The sequence below is a fragment of the Panonychus citri genome, unplaced genomic scaffold (assembly GCF_014898815.1).
Source record: "Panonychus citri isolate SS breed McGregor unplaced genomic scaffold, ASM1489881v1 Contig00141, whole genome shotgun sequence".
Classification (NCBI taxonomy): Eukaryota; Metazoa; Arthropoda; class Arachnida; order Trombidiformes; family Tetranychidae; genus Panonychus; species Panonychus citri.
This window is the reverse complement of record NW_026515546.1, coordinates 3,337,814-3,354,418: the sequence shown is the minus strand read 5'-3', so window position 1 is coordinate 3,354,418 and position 16,605 is coordinate 3,337,814. Positions and strand designations below refer to the sequence as shown.

Below are 16,605 nucleotides of genomic sequence, written 5' to 3'. Positions count from 1 at the left end.
CATTTATATTATTTTTCATCTTAATTGTTATCTTCCCTCTCTCTCTCTCTCTTTCTCTTACCTTCAAGATCTGTTAATCATCCAATCCCTTGTTATGTCATCGGTACGAAACATTTAAACTCTAATCAAGGAAACCAAACAATTTAAAAGATGTTAATGATCGAGTGAATTAATCAAGGAGAATCAATCATTTGAAATTTGGTTAATCGATGAAAAGTTACGTTCTAAAGTTGGAAAAGGAAAAGATTCGGTTCCTGTTATAATATAAAAGAAAATATCAAATGCACTTTTCCATGAAGGAAAAGAAATGAAATTTTTTTCTCAACATTTTTTCTGATGTTCCTCGTGTTTAACTAAACATCAACAATCAACACAATCTATTTTGGTATATTATGTATCTCTCAGTCTCTATGTATTCATATATGTGTGGTTGTGTGTCATAAAATATTCAAAAAATTTGACAATCAACAACAAATTCATCAACAATCAAAGTGAAACATTTTGTATTGTCAAAGAAACAGAGAAAAAAACAAAATAGATCAACACAAATCCAAGGATAAAGACAAGAAGTGAAAGAATATGAAACTAATCAAGAGAACATCAATTTCCGAATGTAACAATTTAAATCTATCACAATTATCTTGACGGATCATATCAACACACACACACACACACACATGTTTACATTAGTTAATCTCATTTAAAAACAGTCAACAATCAATAATCAACAATTTAATTCATGATACACTTTTCATATGATCGATTGGACGGAATAACTTACAAAGAAACTAATTATTTCCTCTTTCCATCTTAATTGTGTGTTAATTATAATCGTAACAATTTAACCTAGGACAAGATACAAATACTATACAATTTAAATGGGAGAAGACGAAAAAAAAATTATTCCAAATGATAACTTAATCATATTAAATTGTTGTGAAATAATGATGAATATTTTTAATCATAATTGCCAAGAATATTGTAAATTTAAATGATTAATATTAATTTGTGGTTAATTTTGGCAACATCAACAATCAACTCTTTTTTTTATAAACAAATTAATACTGTTGAGAAGTGTTTCTTGATTAACCATCACGAAAATCTGATTAACCAACAATCAACAACAAGACAATTAAAACAAAAATGTAATTTAAATATTATATTGTTGTTTAAATGATCTGTATATTCAAACTATATCAAATTATCATCCATCTAATTACTCAGGTTTTTAATTACTACGGATTTTAATGACAACAACAATTATAATAAGAGAATCAATTTACCTTTTAACAGCAAACGTTAATTGTAATTAAATGTTAATATCATCGCAATAACAACAACAACAATTAAGGTAAAATAACAAAAGTGATGAGGAAAAACAAATGAAATCAACTGAGTAAAAGATTAAGTAACTTATATAAATAAATATATTTTTAGCGAAAGAGTTAGTTAGTTAGTTTAATTGTAATAATAATTAACATTCACCGGCACGGCTCTCAGAGTTTGGTTGAGGTTTAGTTAGTTAATTGTTAACTAATCATAATCATTGGATAATTATAAAAACAGTACGAAGCAAAAAAAAGCCTTTGTACAAAATTAGAAGAAGAAAAAAAAACTGAAAGTGAATTATTATCATTTCGTTTTATGATTATTATGATTTATAAATTGTTGGAAATTGCCGTCGTTTAAATTGTGCTGGCTTTCTGATGATCACCAGAAAATGAATTATATCATTGTGTTTGAAATTAACTAAATTAACTAACTACGGAGGAGTTGATTCGGATGAATTAACATACGGAAGCTTAACTCCCATTTTCTTTGAGTAAATATAATATACAAAATACTCACAACAATCTTGGTCCTAACAAACAAGCCGACAATTAATAACAATTAAAATGGTAATAAATTATTGTCTATGTAGTAGAAGTAGAAAAAAAAAATTATTAGTTAATAATTTTTTCCCGAAAAAATTATAAAAATATCAAATCAAAATCCATAAAGTTCACAATCAAAATCCTTTTTCAATAATAATCATTTCATCCTCTAATCATGATGATGATTGTAAGAGACTCAAAGGATTATCAAATTAACTTTAATTGTTGATTTCTCTATTGTTACATGTTTAATTGTCTGTATTTCTCTCGGTGTGTAGCTGATTGAGCTTTTAATTGTTGATCTAATTGGGACACATTAGGGAAGAGATTGAAAAATAAACAGAAACTTTTTTTTTCTAGTTGAAAGACAAACAGAAAACGGAAACATTTTCATGGTAACATTAACCATTGGAAGAGATCATTTTTTATACTCTTTGTGGGTTCAGCTTGGGCTAATCTAGATATTTTCATCTTCTTATTTTACATTCATCCTCATCCTCATCCTCATCATCTTCTCTTCATCATCTTCATCATCTTCTTCCTCTTTTTCTCCTTCTTATCTTTGACTTTTCTTCCGACGCTTTCGGAAGCTCATATTTTCCTTTTCACGCCTCTTATATCTCTCTCTCTCTCTCCCTGTAAGTATCTTCTTCTTCTCGTCATCATCTTAATCTTAATCTTAATCTTCATCCTCTCATCATCATCAACAAAACAAACTCTTTGTATAGATCATAATCATCATCTTCTCATCTTAATCATCAATGGATAACCTTTGTTTCTCAATCTAACATCTACTTCATCATATTTTCATGTTGGATTTTTTTTCCTCTATCAGCACCATCTTAACAAGATTTAGCTTCCGTTTTAATCATCATCTTAATCAGTACAATTTCATCATCGTAACAACTAAATTCTTGTCTTAATCAATGTTAGATTGTAAATGATTAAGGAGAAGTAAAAAAAACTAAAATCCCCCAAAGAAACTGTTGAAGTGCTTATTAACCTTAATGATGGAAACAATTGATAAATCGTCGTAATCATTTATTTAGAATCGTCGTCGGTGGTTCACAATTAACTTAATTGTAATGATAGAATTGAATCAATTGTCTCTTATCCAAGCCTGTACACCACCAAAGACGATTGATTAACAATTAGTAAATTGTTTCAATTGGATAAGGAGGGAGAGAGAGAGAGAGACTTGATTATCATTAATGTTATTATTATTATTTGGAAGTTAATTTTTTTTATGATTGATTAAATTTTTTCCTTTCTTTGATTGTTGTTAGTCTTCATGGTCTAATTGTGGTTTGCTGATTGATTGTAATAATTTAACCTAAAGAAACTGATTTAGATATGAATCAAGTTAAATCATCATCTTCTTTCAACAAATTTTCACTTATTAACCACAAATTGTTTAACAATCTTTGGCTTTGCTTTTTATATTTAATTTCAACATGGTAATCAGTTGATTCAGTTTCTGTCAACCAATTTCACTTTATTGTCACCAAGCCAAGTTAATCATCATTAACTTTAACTATTATAATCAACTTAATCCACACCTTCTTATCTTGGTTAATCCTCCTTCATCTCCATCACCACCACCACCTCTTAATCCTCCTCCTATTGAATCTATATAATCATCATCATAATCATCATCTAGTTAATCATAACAATCAAATTTAAAATAAGATTGTCAATCGCTTCAAGTTAATTGTGATTAGTATTAGAAGTGGTTAACTCTTGTAGTTTTGTATCCATTGGCTTTGTAAGAAATATCATTGATTGGATTAATGAGTGATTAAGTAATTTTAGAGAAACAATTTAGTTAATTAATTGATTGTTTGCGGCAATTTATTAATTGTAATTAACATTGCATTTTGTTTTACATTAAAATTGATTTGTATTTGTTGAATTGGGGTTTGTGATTGTGAGTTTTAATTTCATTGAAAATCTAAATGGATCAGAAAAGATTGATATTAATTATTAATTTAGTTGTTCATAATTATTATTTAAGTGATTATTGCTATCAAATTTAATTGCTAACAAAATTACTGTATCAATATTACTGTTAATTGTAATTTAAAATTGATTGTAATGATGCAAAGAGGAAAAAAAAAGTTAATTGAAAAATTTTCACTAAAAGTTTTTTGTTTGTAGTTTAAATTTAATTGCGTTTGTGATTCAAAAATTGAGACTAATCAAATTAATTAACTAACAGTAAATAACAAAGTAAATTGTGATTATTTCCAATGATAATTATCATCATTCAATTACCAGTTAATAATTAATTGTCACTCTCTCTCTCTCGTTTCTTTTGGATTGATTAATGAAATAGAAAAAAAAATTAAGATAACTTGATATCTATTAATAACTAATTAGTTTAACGTTTTAATTATCTTCTTTCTTTGATATTTGAAAGTTAATTGTATTGACAATTTAGTGATATTGAAGAGAATTGATAATAATTATTATGAGAGGGGAAAAAGAAGAGGTTAATTATTGATTGGAAAAGCAAATTGTATGCAGATAATTTAGATTAAGCGATTATACAACAATTAAATTGATTGAAAAGCTGAATGATAATTGAAGTTTGAAAAAGTTTCGAGAGTTAATTGTTTGATTGTTTAAACTAACCTGCCAATAGATTGGTAACTGTATGAGTAGAGGTCCAAGGATGTCTAATTGCTGTTGCCAAATCAACTGAATTAAAAGCTCTATTCATTAAGGCAAAGTTAGTTGTGTCCGGTGAATTGCCTGAGGGATGTTGATTGGGTATCTGAATGTGACCACAAGCAGCAGCGGCAGCGGCTGCTGCAGCCACCCCACTGGCTGAACAAGTGAACCCAGGATAGACTGGTGTGTAAAGAGCTGAAGCTTCAACGGTTGAAAAAGCTTTGGACATATTGTGATAAGCGATTGTCGCAGCAGCGGTGGCAGCGACCGCTGAAGCCGATGAACAAGGTGAGACAGTTGAAGGTGAACAGGGTGAAACTGTTTGACCTGGATGACCGGAGGCGGAAGAGGTTGAAGATGTGGATAAATTTGGATGATGATTTGAACCAGAGGTCGTAATGGACGATGGTGGAGTCGTCGGCGATGAGGTGGACAGGGAGGGTGAATCCATGGAATGAGCTAAATTACCCGAACCAGGGTAAGTGTAACTCGAGTAAAGGGTGTTGTAAAACGAGGAGGGACTCGACCCGGAGGGTGAAAGAGACTCGGGACTATTGTGAATTATTGAATTGGTTGGTGGGCCTGTTGATGGATGATGATGATGATGATGAGTTAAACTGTTTGAATAAGGATGATGATGGTGATGGTGATGGTGGGGGTGATGTTGAAGAGGTAAAGTGTGATGATGATGGTGTGGGTGGTGTGGGTGATGGTGAGGATGATGATGTGCTATTGGCGGTGGGCCTCGTTTACAATTGACGTAACCATTGGTGTATGAAAGGTTAGTGGTAGTGGTTGAGGTTGATAAAGGTGATGAACATGATACAGATGATGAAGAAGATGAAGATAAACTGTTTTTTTCAGCTCTCAGGATGCGACTGATGCTACTTACAGAGGGAACATTTGATTGATGACAAGTTCCCTCTTTGAGAAGAGCCTCTCGAATCTCCCAGGCAAATATTCCAGGATCATTTTTCTTTAATCGTCTGATTGCAGCAACGACCTGACAACACAATTAACAAATTGTAACGAATTAAAAACAATTCAACAGTCAACGAGAAAAAGAAAAACAAGAAAACAAATTCGACGATTACGAAAAAAGTAAATGTACTATTAATATTTCGTTACGTTGATTGTATGAGATGAAAATTTGTCGCAATTAGAGGTCAAACTATTTCCACTCTGAAACTCTCAGGTTAAAGGTCAGTGTAGTGAAGTGTTAGCGCTTGGTTTTTGCTGCTTTTCTACAAACACTGAGGTCTCTTTGAGTCCTATTTTCGGCTTCCATGTACACCGACATTTGAACCACAGAAAAAGTTAAACCACAAAACCTCATAAAGAATAAAAATTTAATTTTCCTAGTAAATCTCTAGAAAAAAAACTTTACATAGAGAAACTTTTAGCTCTTTTATTGAGAATCAGTTGATTAGGTTGTTTAAAATTCACCTAGAGAGCAGATTACTGTTAATTGTGGTTTATTCATCTTGGTAGTAAACATAATGAGTGATTTAGTTTTCCTTATGGTGAAAATGTGAGAATTATGTTGTTGATTAATTGCTATTAGAAAATTGTTACTACTTGTTGCTTTTCGAATATGATAATTGTTGTTGATTTTTCTGTTCTAAGAAAATAATTTCTTCCCAGGAAGAGAAAATAACAGATTGTGTTGGTCGAGTGTATTTAGTAAGATCTGCGAGTGATTCTCAGTAATTTTCATCGAATTTGGAAAAGATTAATTCATAGATTGTTGATCATTTAGATTAGTCAAATTTTAGTAGAAATTAGTTATTCATTTACCTCTTTGGTGGAAACTCTGGGTTTGGAACCACCGATGTTCCCTGGAGCGGTTGATCCTGTTTCGGCAAAACGGGCTAAGATTTTGGAGACACAACCATGAGAGACCTTTAATCTCCGAGAGATATCACAAGGTCGAACTCCAAGATGAGATAATTCAACGATTTTATTCCGAATTTCACTTGGAAGAGGTCGACCATTGACGAAAACTCCACCAAGTTGATTAACTTCCCCGTGAATTTGATTAACTCGAGCTAAAGAAAATAACAAATCACAATTAAATCGACAATGGAATATCCAAAATGAAAAGAAATTGCAACAGGAAAATACAAAAAAAAATCTCGAAATCAACGAACAACAAATATTAGATTACTCACCAATAGAATTCATTGAAGAAAAAGATGAAATCGATGATGAAGATGAAGATGATAATGATGATAACGATGAAGTTGATTGTTGTTGACACATAAACATGAAAAGTTTGTTGAGTCTCGAGGCACTGATGATAAAGTTAACGAACAAGAAAATCTCAATTGATAATCCAAATCCGTTGATGATTTAAATTGATTGTCACAGAAAAACACAAACACACTAATCACTCGTGAAAATGGTGAAGATAAATTGAACAATTAAGAATAGAAAAGAAAGTAAATTATTAATAGAAAATAAATTTTCTCAAGTTACTTTAAATTGTTTGAATATCAACCGGGCATTCAAATATAACGGGTTCGGATGATTGAGACTAAGATGAAGATGATTCCTGATGATGATGATTTGGTTATATGGTTCATAGATTTAGCATCACAATTAAACACAATCAACACTAACTAAGTTTATAAAACTAATTGTAACATCAATTAAACCATAATAATTATACAAAACCTCAAAAGTATTTGTAACATTGAAGTCACTTTAAAGCCAAGTCACAATTGTTAAGTTTAACTTTTTTGTTTTGTGTTTATCTTCATCTTCATCCTCCTTATCATCATCATCTCTCCATCCTCATCATCATCCTCATCATTTTGTTTACAGTACAAACCAATTGTATATATAATATAATAAACATCTCCCATTGGTTGATTAACTTAACTGCAAACAATTTACCATTGGTTAAGATGGTTCAAGTTTAGGCGTTAACATCAACTTGAGGCGGAGAAACAGCAAAATCTTTAACAATTATTATAATTATTACATTTCTTGATATAATTAACGTTGATTAACTTTATAGTCATTTTGATTTACCTTAAATTGTTTAACTTTGATGGGTTGATTACAAAGAGCAATCAAGAATGGGACACTAACTAAGCTCTATTGATCATTACTCTTTGGTTGATTATCATTTTCATTGTTTACTAATTGCAAATCAATCGTTTCATTGATGAGATTTACTTTCAGAAAGTTTATAATATTGTGATAGTTTAAGGAGTTTAATTGTTAGTTTGGAAATTTGATTTAATTTTCTCTTCTTTTTTCTTGTTTATCGATTGGATAAATTGTTTTGTGTGTTAGTTAATTGTTGTTATTGTTCCGTTGCTCGAGAAAAGAATCAGATTCAAAAGAGTTTAAATTGTCTCGTAAATTAAGTTGACTTTTTCCTCTTTTTTTTTTTTACTTGAAGTAAGTTAATTATAGTTAATTACTGGTCACACTGGTCATCAATTTATGAGATACTGACCAGAGAGAGAGAGAGAGAGAGAGAGAGAGAGAGAGAGTGAAAGGTCAAGAAGTAACTTCAACCTTCCACTGAGATGAAAAACTTGACCTTTTATTGATCTTGATTTTCAGTTTCATTTGCATCTTCTACACTTGTTACTACTTTTTCATCCTCATCCTCATCCTCATCATCTTCATCTTCATCCTCATCTTTATCCTTTTTCCCTCTAAACTGTCAAACTTGCAAATGAACAATGTTAATTACTGGTTAGTTTAACTACTATGGACATAAGGTTAATTTTGACTCGTTGGCACGTTGATATTGATGATGTTCAAGTCTCTTGCTGTGATTGTGATATCGGTTTATATGAGTTTGTGTGAAACTACAATTAAGTGCTAATCAAAAATAATCAAAACACAATCAGGCCAAACAAAAGTGTAAAACTTTACCAAATTCATTGGACACAAACAATTACAATCACGTCAATCAATTATAAGCCTTTCAAAGACAAAACTATTATCACAACTATTACGATATAAAAATTAATTATTATAACAATCTAATCAAATGATTGGAAAACTTTTCTTGAAGAAATTGATTTTCTACTATTTGTTTGTTTCTAAAACTTAATTCATCCAAAGTGGGTTAATTTTTATTCCTGTTTCCTGTGATGAATAGTAATAATTATGAATGATATTGATACTACTCATGATGATGATGATGATGATAAAGATGATGTTGATCATGTTAAACTGTATTATTAGTTTGTCAAACTGACACCAAATCAAAATGTACGTGAATGTTAAGTGACTTATCAGCTGAACCATAACCGACAATTGACAACGAAACGGCCTTTAAATATAATCAACAAGACACAAAAAGATACAATTAACTTTGTCTTTTCCTCGTCGTCTTCCTCATCATCATCATCTTTTTTTACCAAGAAGAAGATGATGATGATGATGATGATGTTTCTTTTCTCTGATCGAAGATGTTGCCAAAAAAATATTTTGTTTTCATCTTCTAAACCCACCAAGTCGAGGCGGGTTCCTTTGGATCTCTTCCTCCTCCTTCAGAATCATCCTCATCTTCATCATCTTCATCATCTCCATCCTCATCATCTCTCTCTCTCTCTCTCTCTCTCTCTCTTGGGTCTGTCATCTGATCTTAAATACTGTGTTAAGATTGATTCGCTTTCGAAACAATTTACTCAACAATTACAAAGACTTTTTAAAACTCGGTGTTCAACTTATTGAAGATTAATTGAAAATTTGTCATTACAATTAACTCAACAATGGTTTAATACAATTAATTGTTATTAACTAAATTGTCTAGAAATGTTCCTCTTTCTGTTCCAGCTTCTTGCTTGGTTAATTTCACCATCAAATTATCATTGTAATTAACACACATCAATTTAATCTTTAACTTTTCTTTCTGAACAATTTAATTTAACGGTAACCATTTCATTCAACAAAAATTAAATTGTTCTCATTGTAACTTTTTAGTCATTTTGTCATTTAGTTTTCTTTTAAATTGTCATTGTTTTAATTTCTCAATTATCACAGCCAATAAATATAATATCACAGTGATTATGTAACAATCAAAGTTAATTTCAATCAATTGAAATAATATTAATAATAATAATAATAATCCACTTCCTCTAACCACAGAAACTGCAATTAACTTGATCATAAGTTAACCTTAACTTCAACTTAATTGTTTATTTGTGTTGTTAAATGATTAGAATCATTGATAATCAAGATAATCAGTTGACCATAATCCCAACATTTTGCTTTTCCATCCTTTCAGCTGATAATTAACATCTTTGATTATTATCAAACTTAATTATAATGATGAGAAGATGATGAAGATAAGGATGAGGATGAGAGAGGATGAAGATGGCGATAAAGATGGTAATGATAATGATGAACAATTTAACTTACTAACTAACTTTGCTTTCTTAAATTGCTGTTTAAACTGTGATAATAATTGTGGTTAAATTTGCTTACCTCGACATTTAGTTGAGCAACACAATTAACAGTTACAATAATCATCACCATCATCATCACCAAGATAATTATGATTACACTTATTTTATAATAACACTGAATTGAAAATGATTAACATAATCAAAATAGACAAAAATTAATAGCCAATATAATGAAAGAGGATAAAACAATTAAATCAAATCTTTTCTCAAATGGAAAATCAAATTAATAATTGATACGCAATAAAACCTTGTTTTTGGCTGATTGGCACGTTAATCAGTTTGGAAATACAAATTATTGTCATTCTAGTCCAAATATGTCGTTTTAATTGTTGTTGTTGTTGTTTTCATTTCTTTAACTTTCAATATAACAGTAAAATATAAACATGGTTACATCTTTTGCCTCTCATTAAGTCGAGATTAAGATTTGATTATTTTCATTAATCCGTTTTGTTCAATTCTTTACATTTCTTAGCATCTCCTCCATTAATTGTTTTACTGTTTCCTTCCATGTGATGAGATGTTGATTAGAGGTGAAAATGATAATTTATCAACACATTGAAGGGATAAAAATATGAATTAAAGATGTAAGAAGGAAAAAGAAGTGTAGATGAAGAAAATAAACACGAGAGAGAAGAGATAGAAAAGGAAAGGGTTTTAGAGACAAATTTAAGGAGGAAATTAAGGGTGTAAAATGGAGAATAAGATGAAAATTAGGAGAAACGAACGTGATTTAGTAATTTAGTAATGTTATCAAATCAATTTTACGATCAACCTTAGACAGAAAAAAGCTTTTGATTTGATTTGTGTTGGTTTTTCTTTTTTTGCAAAATATACAATATAGAAAGAACGAGTTTTCTTATTCTCGGTTGATTTTTTTTATGTATTTGTTGCCATCCTTTTCTTTTAGCTAATATAACAGAGGTGATTAATTTCATTCCACTCTAGATGTAAATCATTTCTTTTTCAAGGTTATCTTGGTTGATTTTTTATCATTCCGGTGTTTCATTATTTCCGTTATGTTGCTATTATGGTGGTATAGTTGAGATATTAAGTTGTTGTTACTTTCACTGTTTGATGTTTTCATTATCTCCTTTCATCCTATTAGATTGCTTGGATGTTAATTTGAGCTTTTAATTTGTGATTTCATTGTGATTATGATGATATTGATATAAAAGGTTCACTCTTTTTGCTCATCAGTTAACGAATGCTTCAGCTTTTGGTGATTCCAATTGATGTTATCCTGTGGTGATTCAAGTTTTTTGATTAACTGTTAAATCATCCTGTTGACGCCATTTCTTTTTCCAGATTACACAGAACAAATGAATAATTAAAGCTTGAAAAGCTTTTGTTTTGGTTTCAAATTCCAGTTGACTTGTTGCTTTGACGCTTTCAAATTTATGGAGAATAAAGTATTCCAATGTTTTGATTTCTTTTCTCAAGTATATTTTACAAAATAATAACTGAGAGAAAGAGAGCAAGAGATAAAGAGATAAAGAGAGAGAGAGAGAGAATGTTTTGTTTATGCGTAGATAGAGATTGAAAGTGATTGTAATGGGAGGGGAGAAAGTGAAAGCACTAGAGAAAAGGGAAAAGACATCGGGTACATAATTTACGATGTCTACACAATTTTCTAATACATAATTAAGTCAATTTACAATGACTTGGTGGGGCGATTTTCCGTTGCAAAAACTTCAAAATATACAAGGGTAAACAACTGGCAACAGTTAATAGAATGACTTTCCAAAGGAAGGCACGAGTTTGGATGAAGGTTTCGTCAAAGTATTGTGGGAATATTATCAAAGTCATCAAGTAGAAGGATAAACTAATAAATTCAGCGACAATCATTAACCAATGCCATGTGCGAACGGTAAAAGCTAACATGAGTAGTTCTGTTAGAATGACCGAGGTAAAGGTTATTGCAACCACATGGATTAATTCATCGTTAAAAAGTAACATTGCTCCATACATAATAACACCTCCTTGGTAAATGCTGATTAAAACCATGGATTAATTCATCGTTAAAAAGTAACATTGCTCCATACATAATAACACCTCCTTGGTAAATGCTGATTAAAACCCAAATGAAAAAGGTTTTATAAGTTAATGAGCGACCTTTCATTAACTTGTACAGCTCTGGATAACGAATGACTAGATGAGGTGGTACATCTTTGTCTAGTACCAAAGAGAAGACGGGAAACATGGTGTAAATGGTTGCATAACCAACCAAGAGCAAACTTGGATAAAGAGCAACTGAGGCAAAGTAGAAAATAGATGAAAATATAGCTTGAAGGGTTGAGATAATAAGACCACGGTGGATGATGAATTGACATAATTGGGCTGATCTTTTATAAGAATATCTTCCATGGAGAAGGATAAGACGATAAATATGATTAAATTGTGTGATGGAAAAATCTGCAGCAAGTGAGGCTTGTTGACCTTCTTTACCAACAATACCAATACCAATGGCTGCAGTTTGAATCATTGACACATCATTACCACCATCTCCAATTGCACAGGCACGTCTTCCGGTATAATTTTGAATAAGACGAACAACTTCAGCTTTTTGTGTTGGTGAACAACGACAACAGATAACAGCAGGACATTGACAAGAGATTTCCATGAATACTTGTGGATAGTTTTTCAGACAAATCTCTAAATCTTCACCTCTTATAACAAGTGGACAATCATTTTTACGGCGAAAGTTATTCAATTCCATATTGGCTTCACTTCGCGATTCTATTGGTCGGAAAACGTACATTTCTTGCATTCTCTTTACAAGCTGAGATGCTTTAGCAATACTTTGAGCTGTTTCTAGTTTGTCACCAGTTAACATCCAAATTTTAATACCAGCGTCTTGTAATCCTTTCAAAGTTGTTGGAACTCCTTCTTGTAATCTATCCTCTACGCCTATTGACAGAAAAGAAATAGATAAAAAATGACTAATCGTTAGTAAAATTATAAGGAGTCATAAAAGTAATCAGATAAAAAGCATGATTATTATCACTAATCGGTAAATAATTGTTCACCTGTTAAACAAAGTAACTCCATATCTTTTTCTAAAGTTGCTAGAACCGAGCTCATCCTTGCAGCTCTATCATGAAGACAGAGTTTCGCTTGATGATATCGTAATTGAAAATCAGCGTATTGATCTTCACTTAGAAATTTTCGAGCTACAACTAAAGTTCTTAATCCTGATCGAGCCATATTATCACATTGTTCTTGTAACCAGTCACTGTATTGGATAATTTGATTCATTACAGCATCAGCTCCTTTGAGAAGGAAAATAATCTCCTTTGTTGCTATATCACGAACAATTATTCCCATTCTTTTGGTTTCAGATGAAAATGGGAAAATTTGTAGTATTTCATAGTTCATGATCATTCCAAGTGGATTTCGCAATTTCATTGAGTTGAGGTCACGGTGAACCAGAGCAAGTCCAACCTTTTCAGTCCACTGAACCAAAGCCACCTCATCAGGACTCGATGCTTGGTAAGAAATTCCTCTCATTGAAAGTGGTATTGCTACAGATGGATTACCTGAGAGTGAGGTATTACTTTCACCGAGAAGATCTAAAGTGGCTGATGAATTTCCTGCAACATTAAATGTGTCAATATCATTGTCATATGAAGGTGTAACGTTATGACAGAGAGCAATCGCTGCAACAGCAGATTGAACTCGATAAATTGTATCTCTATCGATCTCATAAGAGTCAACACGAATATGTTTTGCATGGAATCTTTTTTCTGATGAGATTGAAATATTAGATGCTGAACTATCTTGTCTTCGGTGGCTTCCATGGTAGGGCTGATTTTGAGGTGAAAATGCTGCTCTCAAAATGGCAGCAACCTCATCAAAATATTCCGGTGTATAAGAAACTTTACCCAAATGTATCTTCTTGAAAATCATTTCGTTACGAGTTAAAGTTCCCGTTTTATCAGTTAACAGATATGATATTCTACCAAGGTCTTCAGGTATGGTGGTTGTTCGTACAATTGTTCCAGGAATTTCAATATCTCGCTGAATCATGTAAGAGTAAACAACACGTCCCATTTCTAGATTAACTCTCAATGAGATTGGTATAATGTAGGAAAAGAGAAGAAGAAATCGAAACCAGTAACGATACCATGGACCATTAAAACCTTTTAAACAGATCATCGCGGTGGAAAGAACGACAACCGCCATGAATAGCACTTTGGTCAACTCATTAACTTCAATATCTAATAAACAAACTTTACTCCTTGGATCTAAATTATTCATTACACTTCGAGTCTCCGGACCAGTGTAAATAACAACACCTGTTGCTGTTCCGGAAGCGATAACAGTATTTGCCCATAAAGTGTTCTCGATTCCCAATGAGATAGCAGCTTCATTTAAAGTGAATTTACCATTGAAACTGTGAATATCGAGACGAGGTTCTTCGGTGTGAACTACGGCATCACATTTAAATATTTCTTCAATTGAATCAAATTCTTGGGTTGCAGGGACAGCAAGCCGTAACTTCCAATCAGTTTCACCGTCCAATTGATCAGTCCTAATGAAACATGCACCATTTTTTTCACTGGTCTTAAGAAACACCATATCTGCTGGTACTCGTTGATCTTTGTCAACAATGATAATATCACCAACTCTTATTTTAGAGCTGGGAAGAGCAACAACACCTTCAGGTGTTAAAATTCTGTATAACTGTGAGTTAACAGCTTTGTCTCTCTTGTAACGTAATATATCGTCCACAGCTTCCCTAGCTAGAGTTGCTGCAAGAACAAAACCAAGAGGTGCCCAATAAGTGTACAATAAGCCCACTTTAAATTCAGGTATGAACTGGGAACAAGCCATCAAAAGGAAATAAAGGTTGAGAAAAAATTTGAACTGATTGAAGAGAACAACTGGTAAAAAGGTGACAATGTTATATTTTTGATTGCGTATGATGTTGGTTGGATATTTATCACGAATATTGGGTCGACCAATGGTCACAGTACGAGCTTCATAATGTTTTTGACGACAAAACATTCCACCCATTTTGGTGAATAAAGATGAGAAACAGTTACAAAGGCAACACAGGAAACTAAAACGTTTAAATAAAGATGCAGATGGATTAAGTTGGTCCGATCCCAAGCTGGGCCTTCGGTTACTGTATGAGAAAGAGTCAAGAGGAAATATCATATTAACAAGTGTAGAATAGAATAAACAATTAAAAAATGAGAAGAGAAAACTTTAGATAAAAACATATAGACAAAAGGAGAGAGAGAAAGAGAGAGAGAGAGAGAGAGAGAGAGAGAGAGAGAGAGGGAGGAGAGAGAGACAGAGACTTACCCAAGAGGAAAAAGGTACGTTGGTTGGCGTGTTCTAGATTGAGAATTCCTTGAATGTAACAGCGAATCTTTCTCAGTGGACTCAATTAGGCTATCATCAGAGGAATTGCTACAACCACCTGTAGGATTTGATGGTGATTGTTTCATTGATTAACGATAGATATATCAATCTTTTTACTCTTTATGGCATTGAGCACACACTTTTGATAACGTTTGAATATTGGTTCACAGGTGTCCTGGTCAATTCCTTTAAGAAATTTATTAGTAAACCACCCGTCAAAACATTGATCGTACTCTCTCTTCAAATGATTACACTCTTCACCAACACTATTCATTAGCTTGACCTTTTCTTTTAATTAAAGGTGAACATGAGATTAAGAAACAAATCAAATACAGAAAATAACAAAGAGTATAGAACTAATTTTTACTCCTTGGAGAATAATAATTTTCTCCACCAACAGATGGCATTGATTCGTTTGGCGGTAAATTCGATTGATGAAAACACAAAATTTCTCATTGAAAGTTAATCTAGAAATGGGACGTGTTGTTTACTCTTACATGATTCAGCGAGATATTGAAATTCCTGGAACAATTGTACGAACAACCACCATACCTGAAGACCTTGGTATATCATCTGTTAACTGATAAAACGGGAACTTTAACTCGTAACGAAATGATTTTCAAGAAGATACATTTGGGTAAAGTTTCATACACCGGAATATTTTGATGAGGTTGCTGCCATTTGAGAGCAGCATTTTCACCTCAAAATCCTCCCCTACCATGGAAGCCACCGAAGACAAGATAGTTCAGCATCTAATATTTCAATCTCATCAGAAAAAAGATTCCATGCAAAACATATTCGTGTTGACTCTTATGAGATCGATAGAGATACAATTTATCGAGTTCAATCTGCTGTTGCAGCGATTACCCTTTGTCGTAATTACAACTTCGAATGAGAATGATTGTCATCAATGAAAAAGAAAAGAAAAGAAAAAATCGCTAAAAGGTACGAACAATAATTGGAATCTCGGTCATGGAGAAAAACAAAACAATGCAAATGAATCAGTCACTACCCTAGAAACGGAATAGATCGTAAACGAATTCAGTTAATCTTTTTCTTGGAAATAATTAGCTGATTAAAAAGTAACAAATTCGAACGCATCTTTATAATGGCTAATTCGACCTTCAATTGTATGAATCGGCCTAGTGGCCCAACGGATAAGGCGTCTGACTTCGAATCAGAAGATTGCAGGTTCGAATCCTGCCTAGGTCGAGATTTATTTTTTCGAAAAATTTTCACCATCGAATTTG

General features: G+C 32.0%; 2 protein-coding genes and 1 non-coding gene across 3 annotated transcripts; 1 reads left to right on the top strand and 2 right to left on the bottom strand.

The window, feature by feature from the left end:
* Positions 1-2,916: 2,916 nt before the first annotated feature.
* On the bottom strand, positions 2,917-8,013 carry LOC128395854 (paired box pox-meso protein-like). Its single transcript, XM_053356339.1, has 4 exons — positions 6,719-8,013; positions 6,345-6,595; positions 4,509-5,550; positions 2,917-3,825 (listed from the first exon to the last, which is right to left on the bottom strand). Exons 1-4 carry the CDS (start codon positions 6,813-6,815, stop codon positions 3,815-3,817), a joined length of 1,401 nt encoding a protein of 466 aa, XP_053212314.1. The 5' UTR covers positions 6,816-8,013; the 3' UTR covers positions 2,917-3,814.
* A 2,273-nt stretch (positions 8,014-10,286) lies between these two features.
* On the bottom strand, positions 10,287-15,582 carry LOC128395853 (probable phospholipid-transporting ATPase IIA). The gene is made up of 4 exons (XM_053356338.1): positions 15,296-15,582; positions 13,012-15,113; positions 12,038-12,892; positions 10,287-11,961 (listed from the first exon to the last, which is right to left on the bottom strand). Exons 1-4 carry the CDS (start codon positions 15,439-15,441, stop codon positions 11,627-11,629), a joined length of 3,438 nt encoding a protein of 1,145 aa, XP_053212313.1. The 5' UTR covers positions 15,442-15,582; the 3' UTR covers positions 10,287-11,626.
* Positions 15,583-16,494: 912 nt separating this feature from the next.
* Trnar-ucg (transfer RNA arginine (anticodon UCG)) lies at positions 16,495-16,567 on the top strand. Its single transcript has one exon. It is a non-coding gene; the product is annotated as a tRNA-Arg (tRNA).
* The last annotated feature ends 38 nt before the right edge of the window (positions 16,568-16,605 follow it).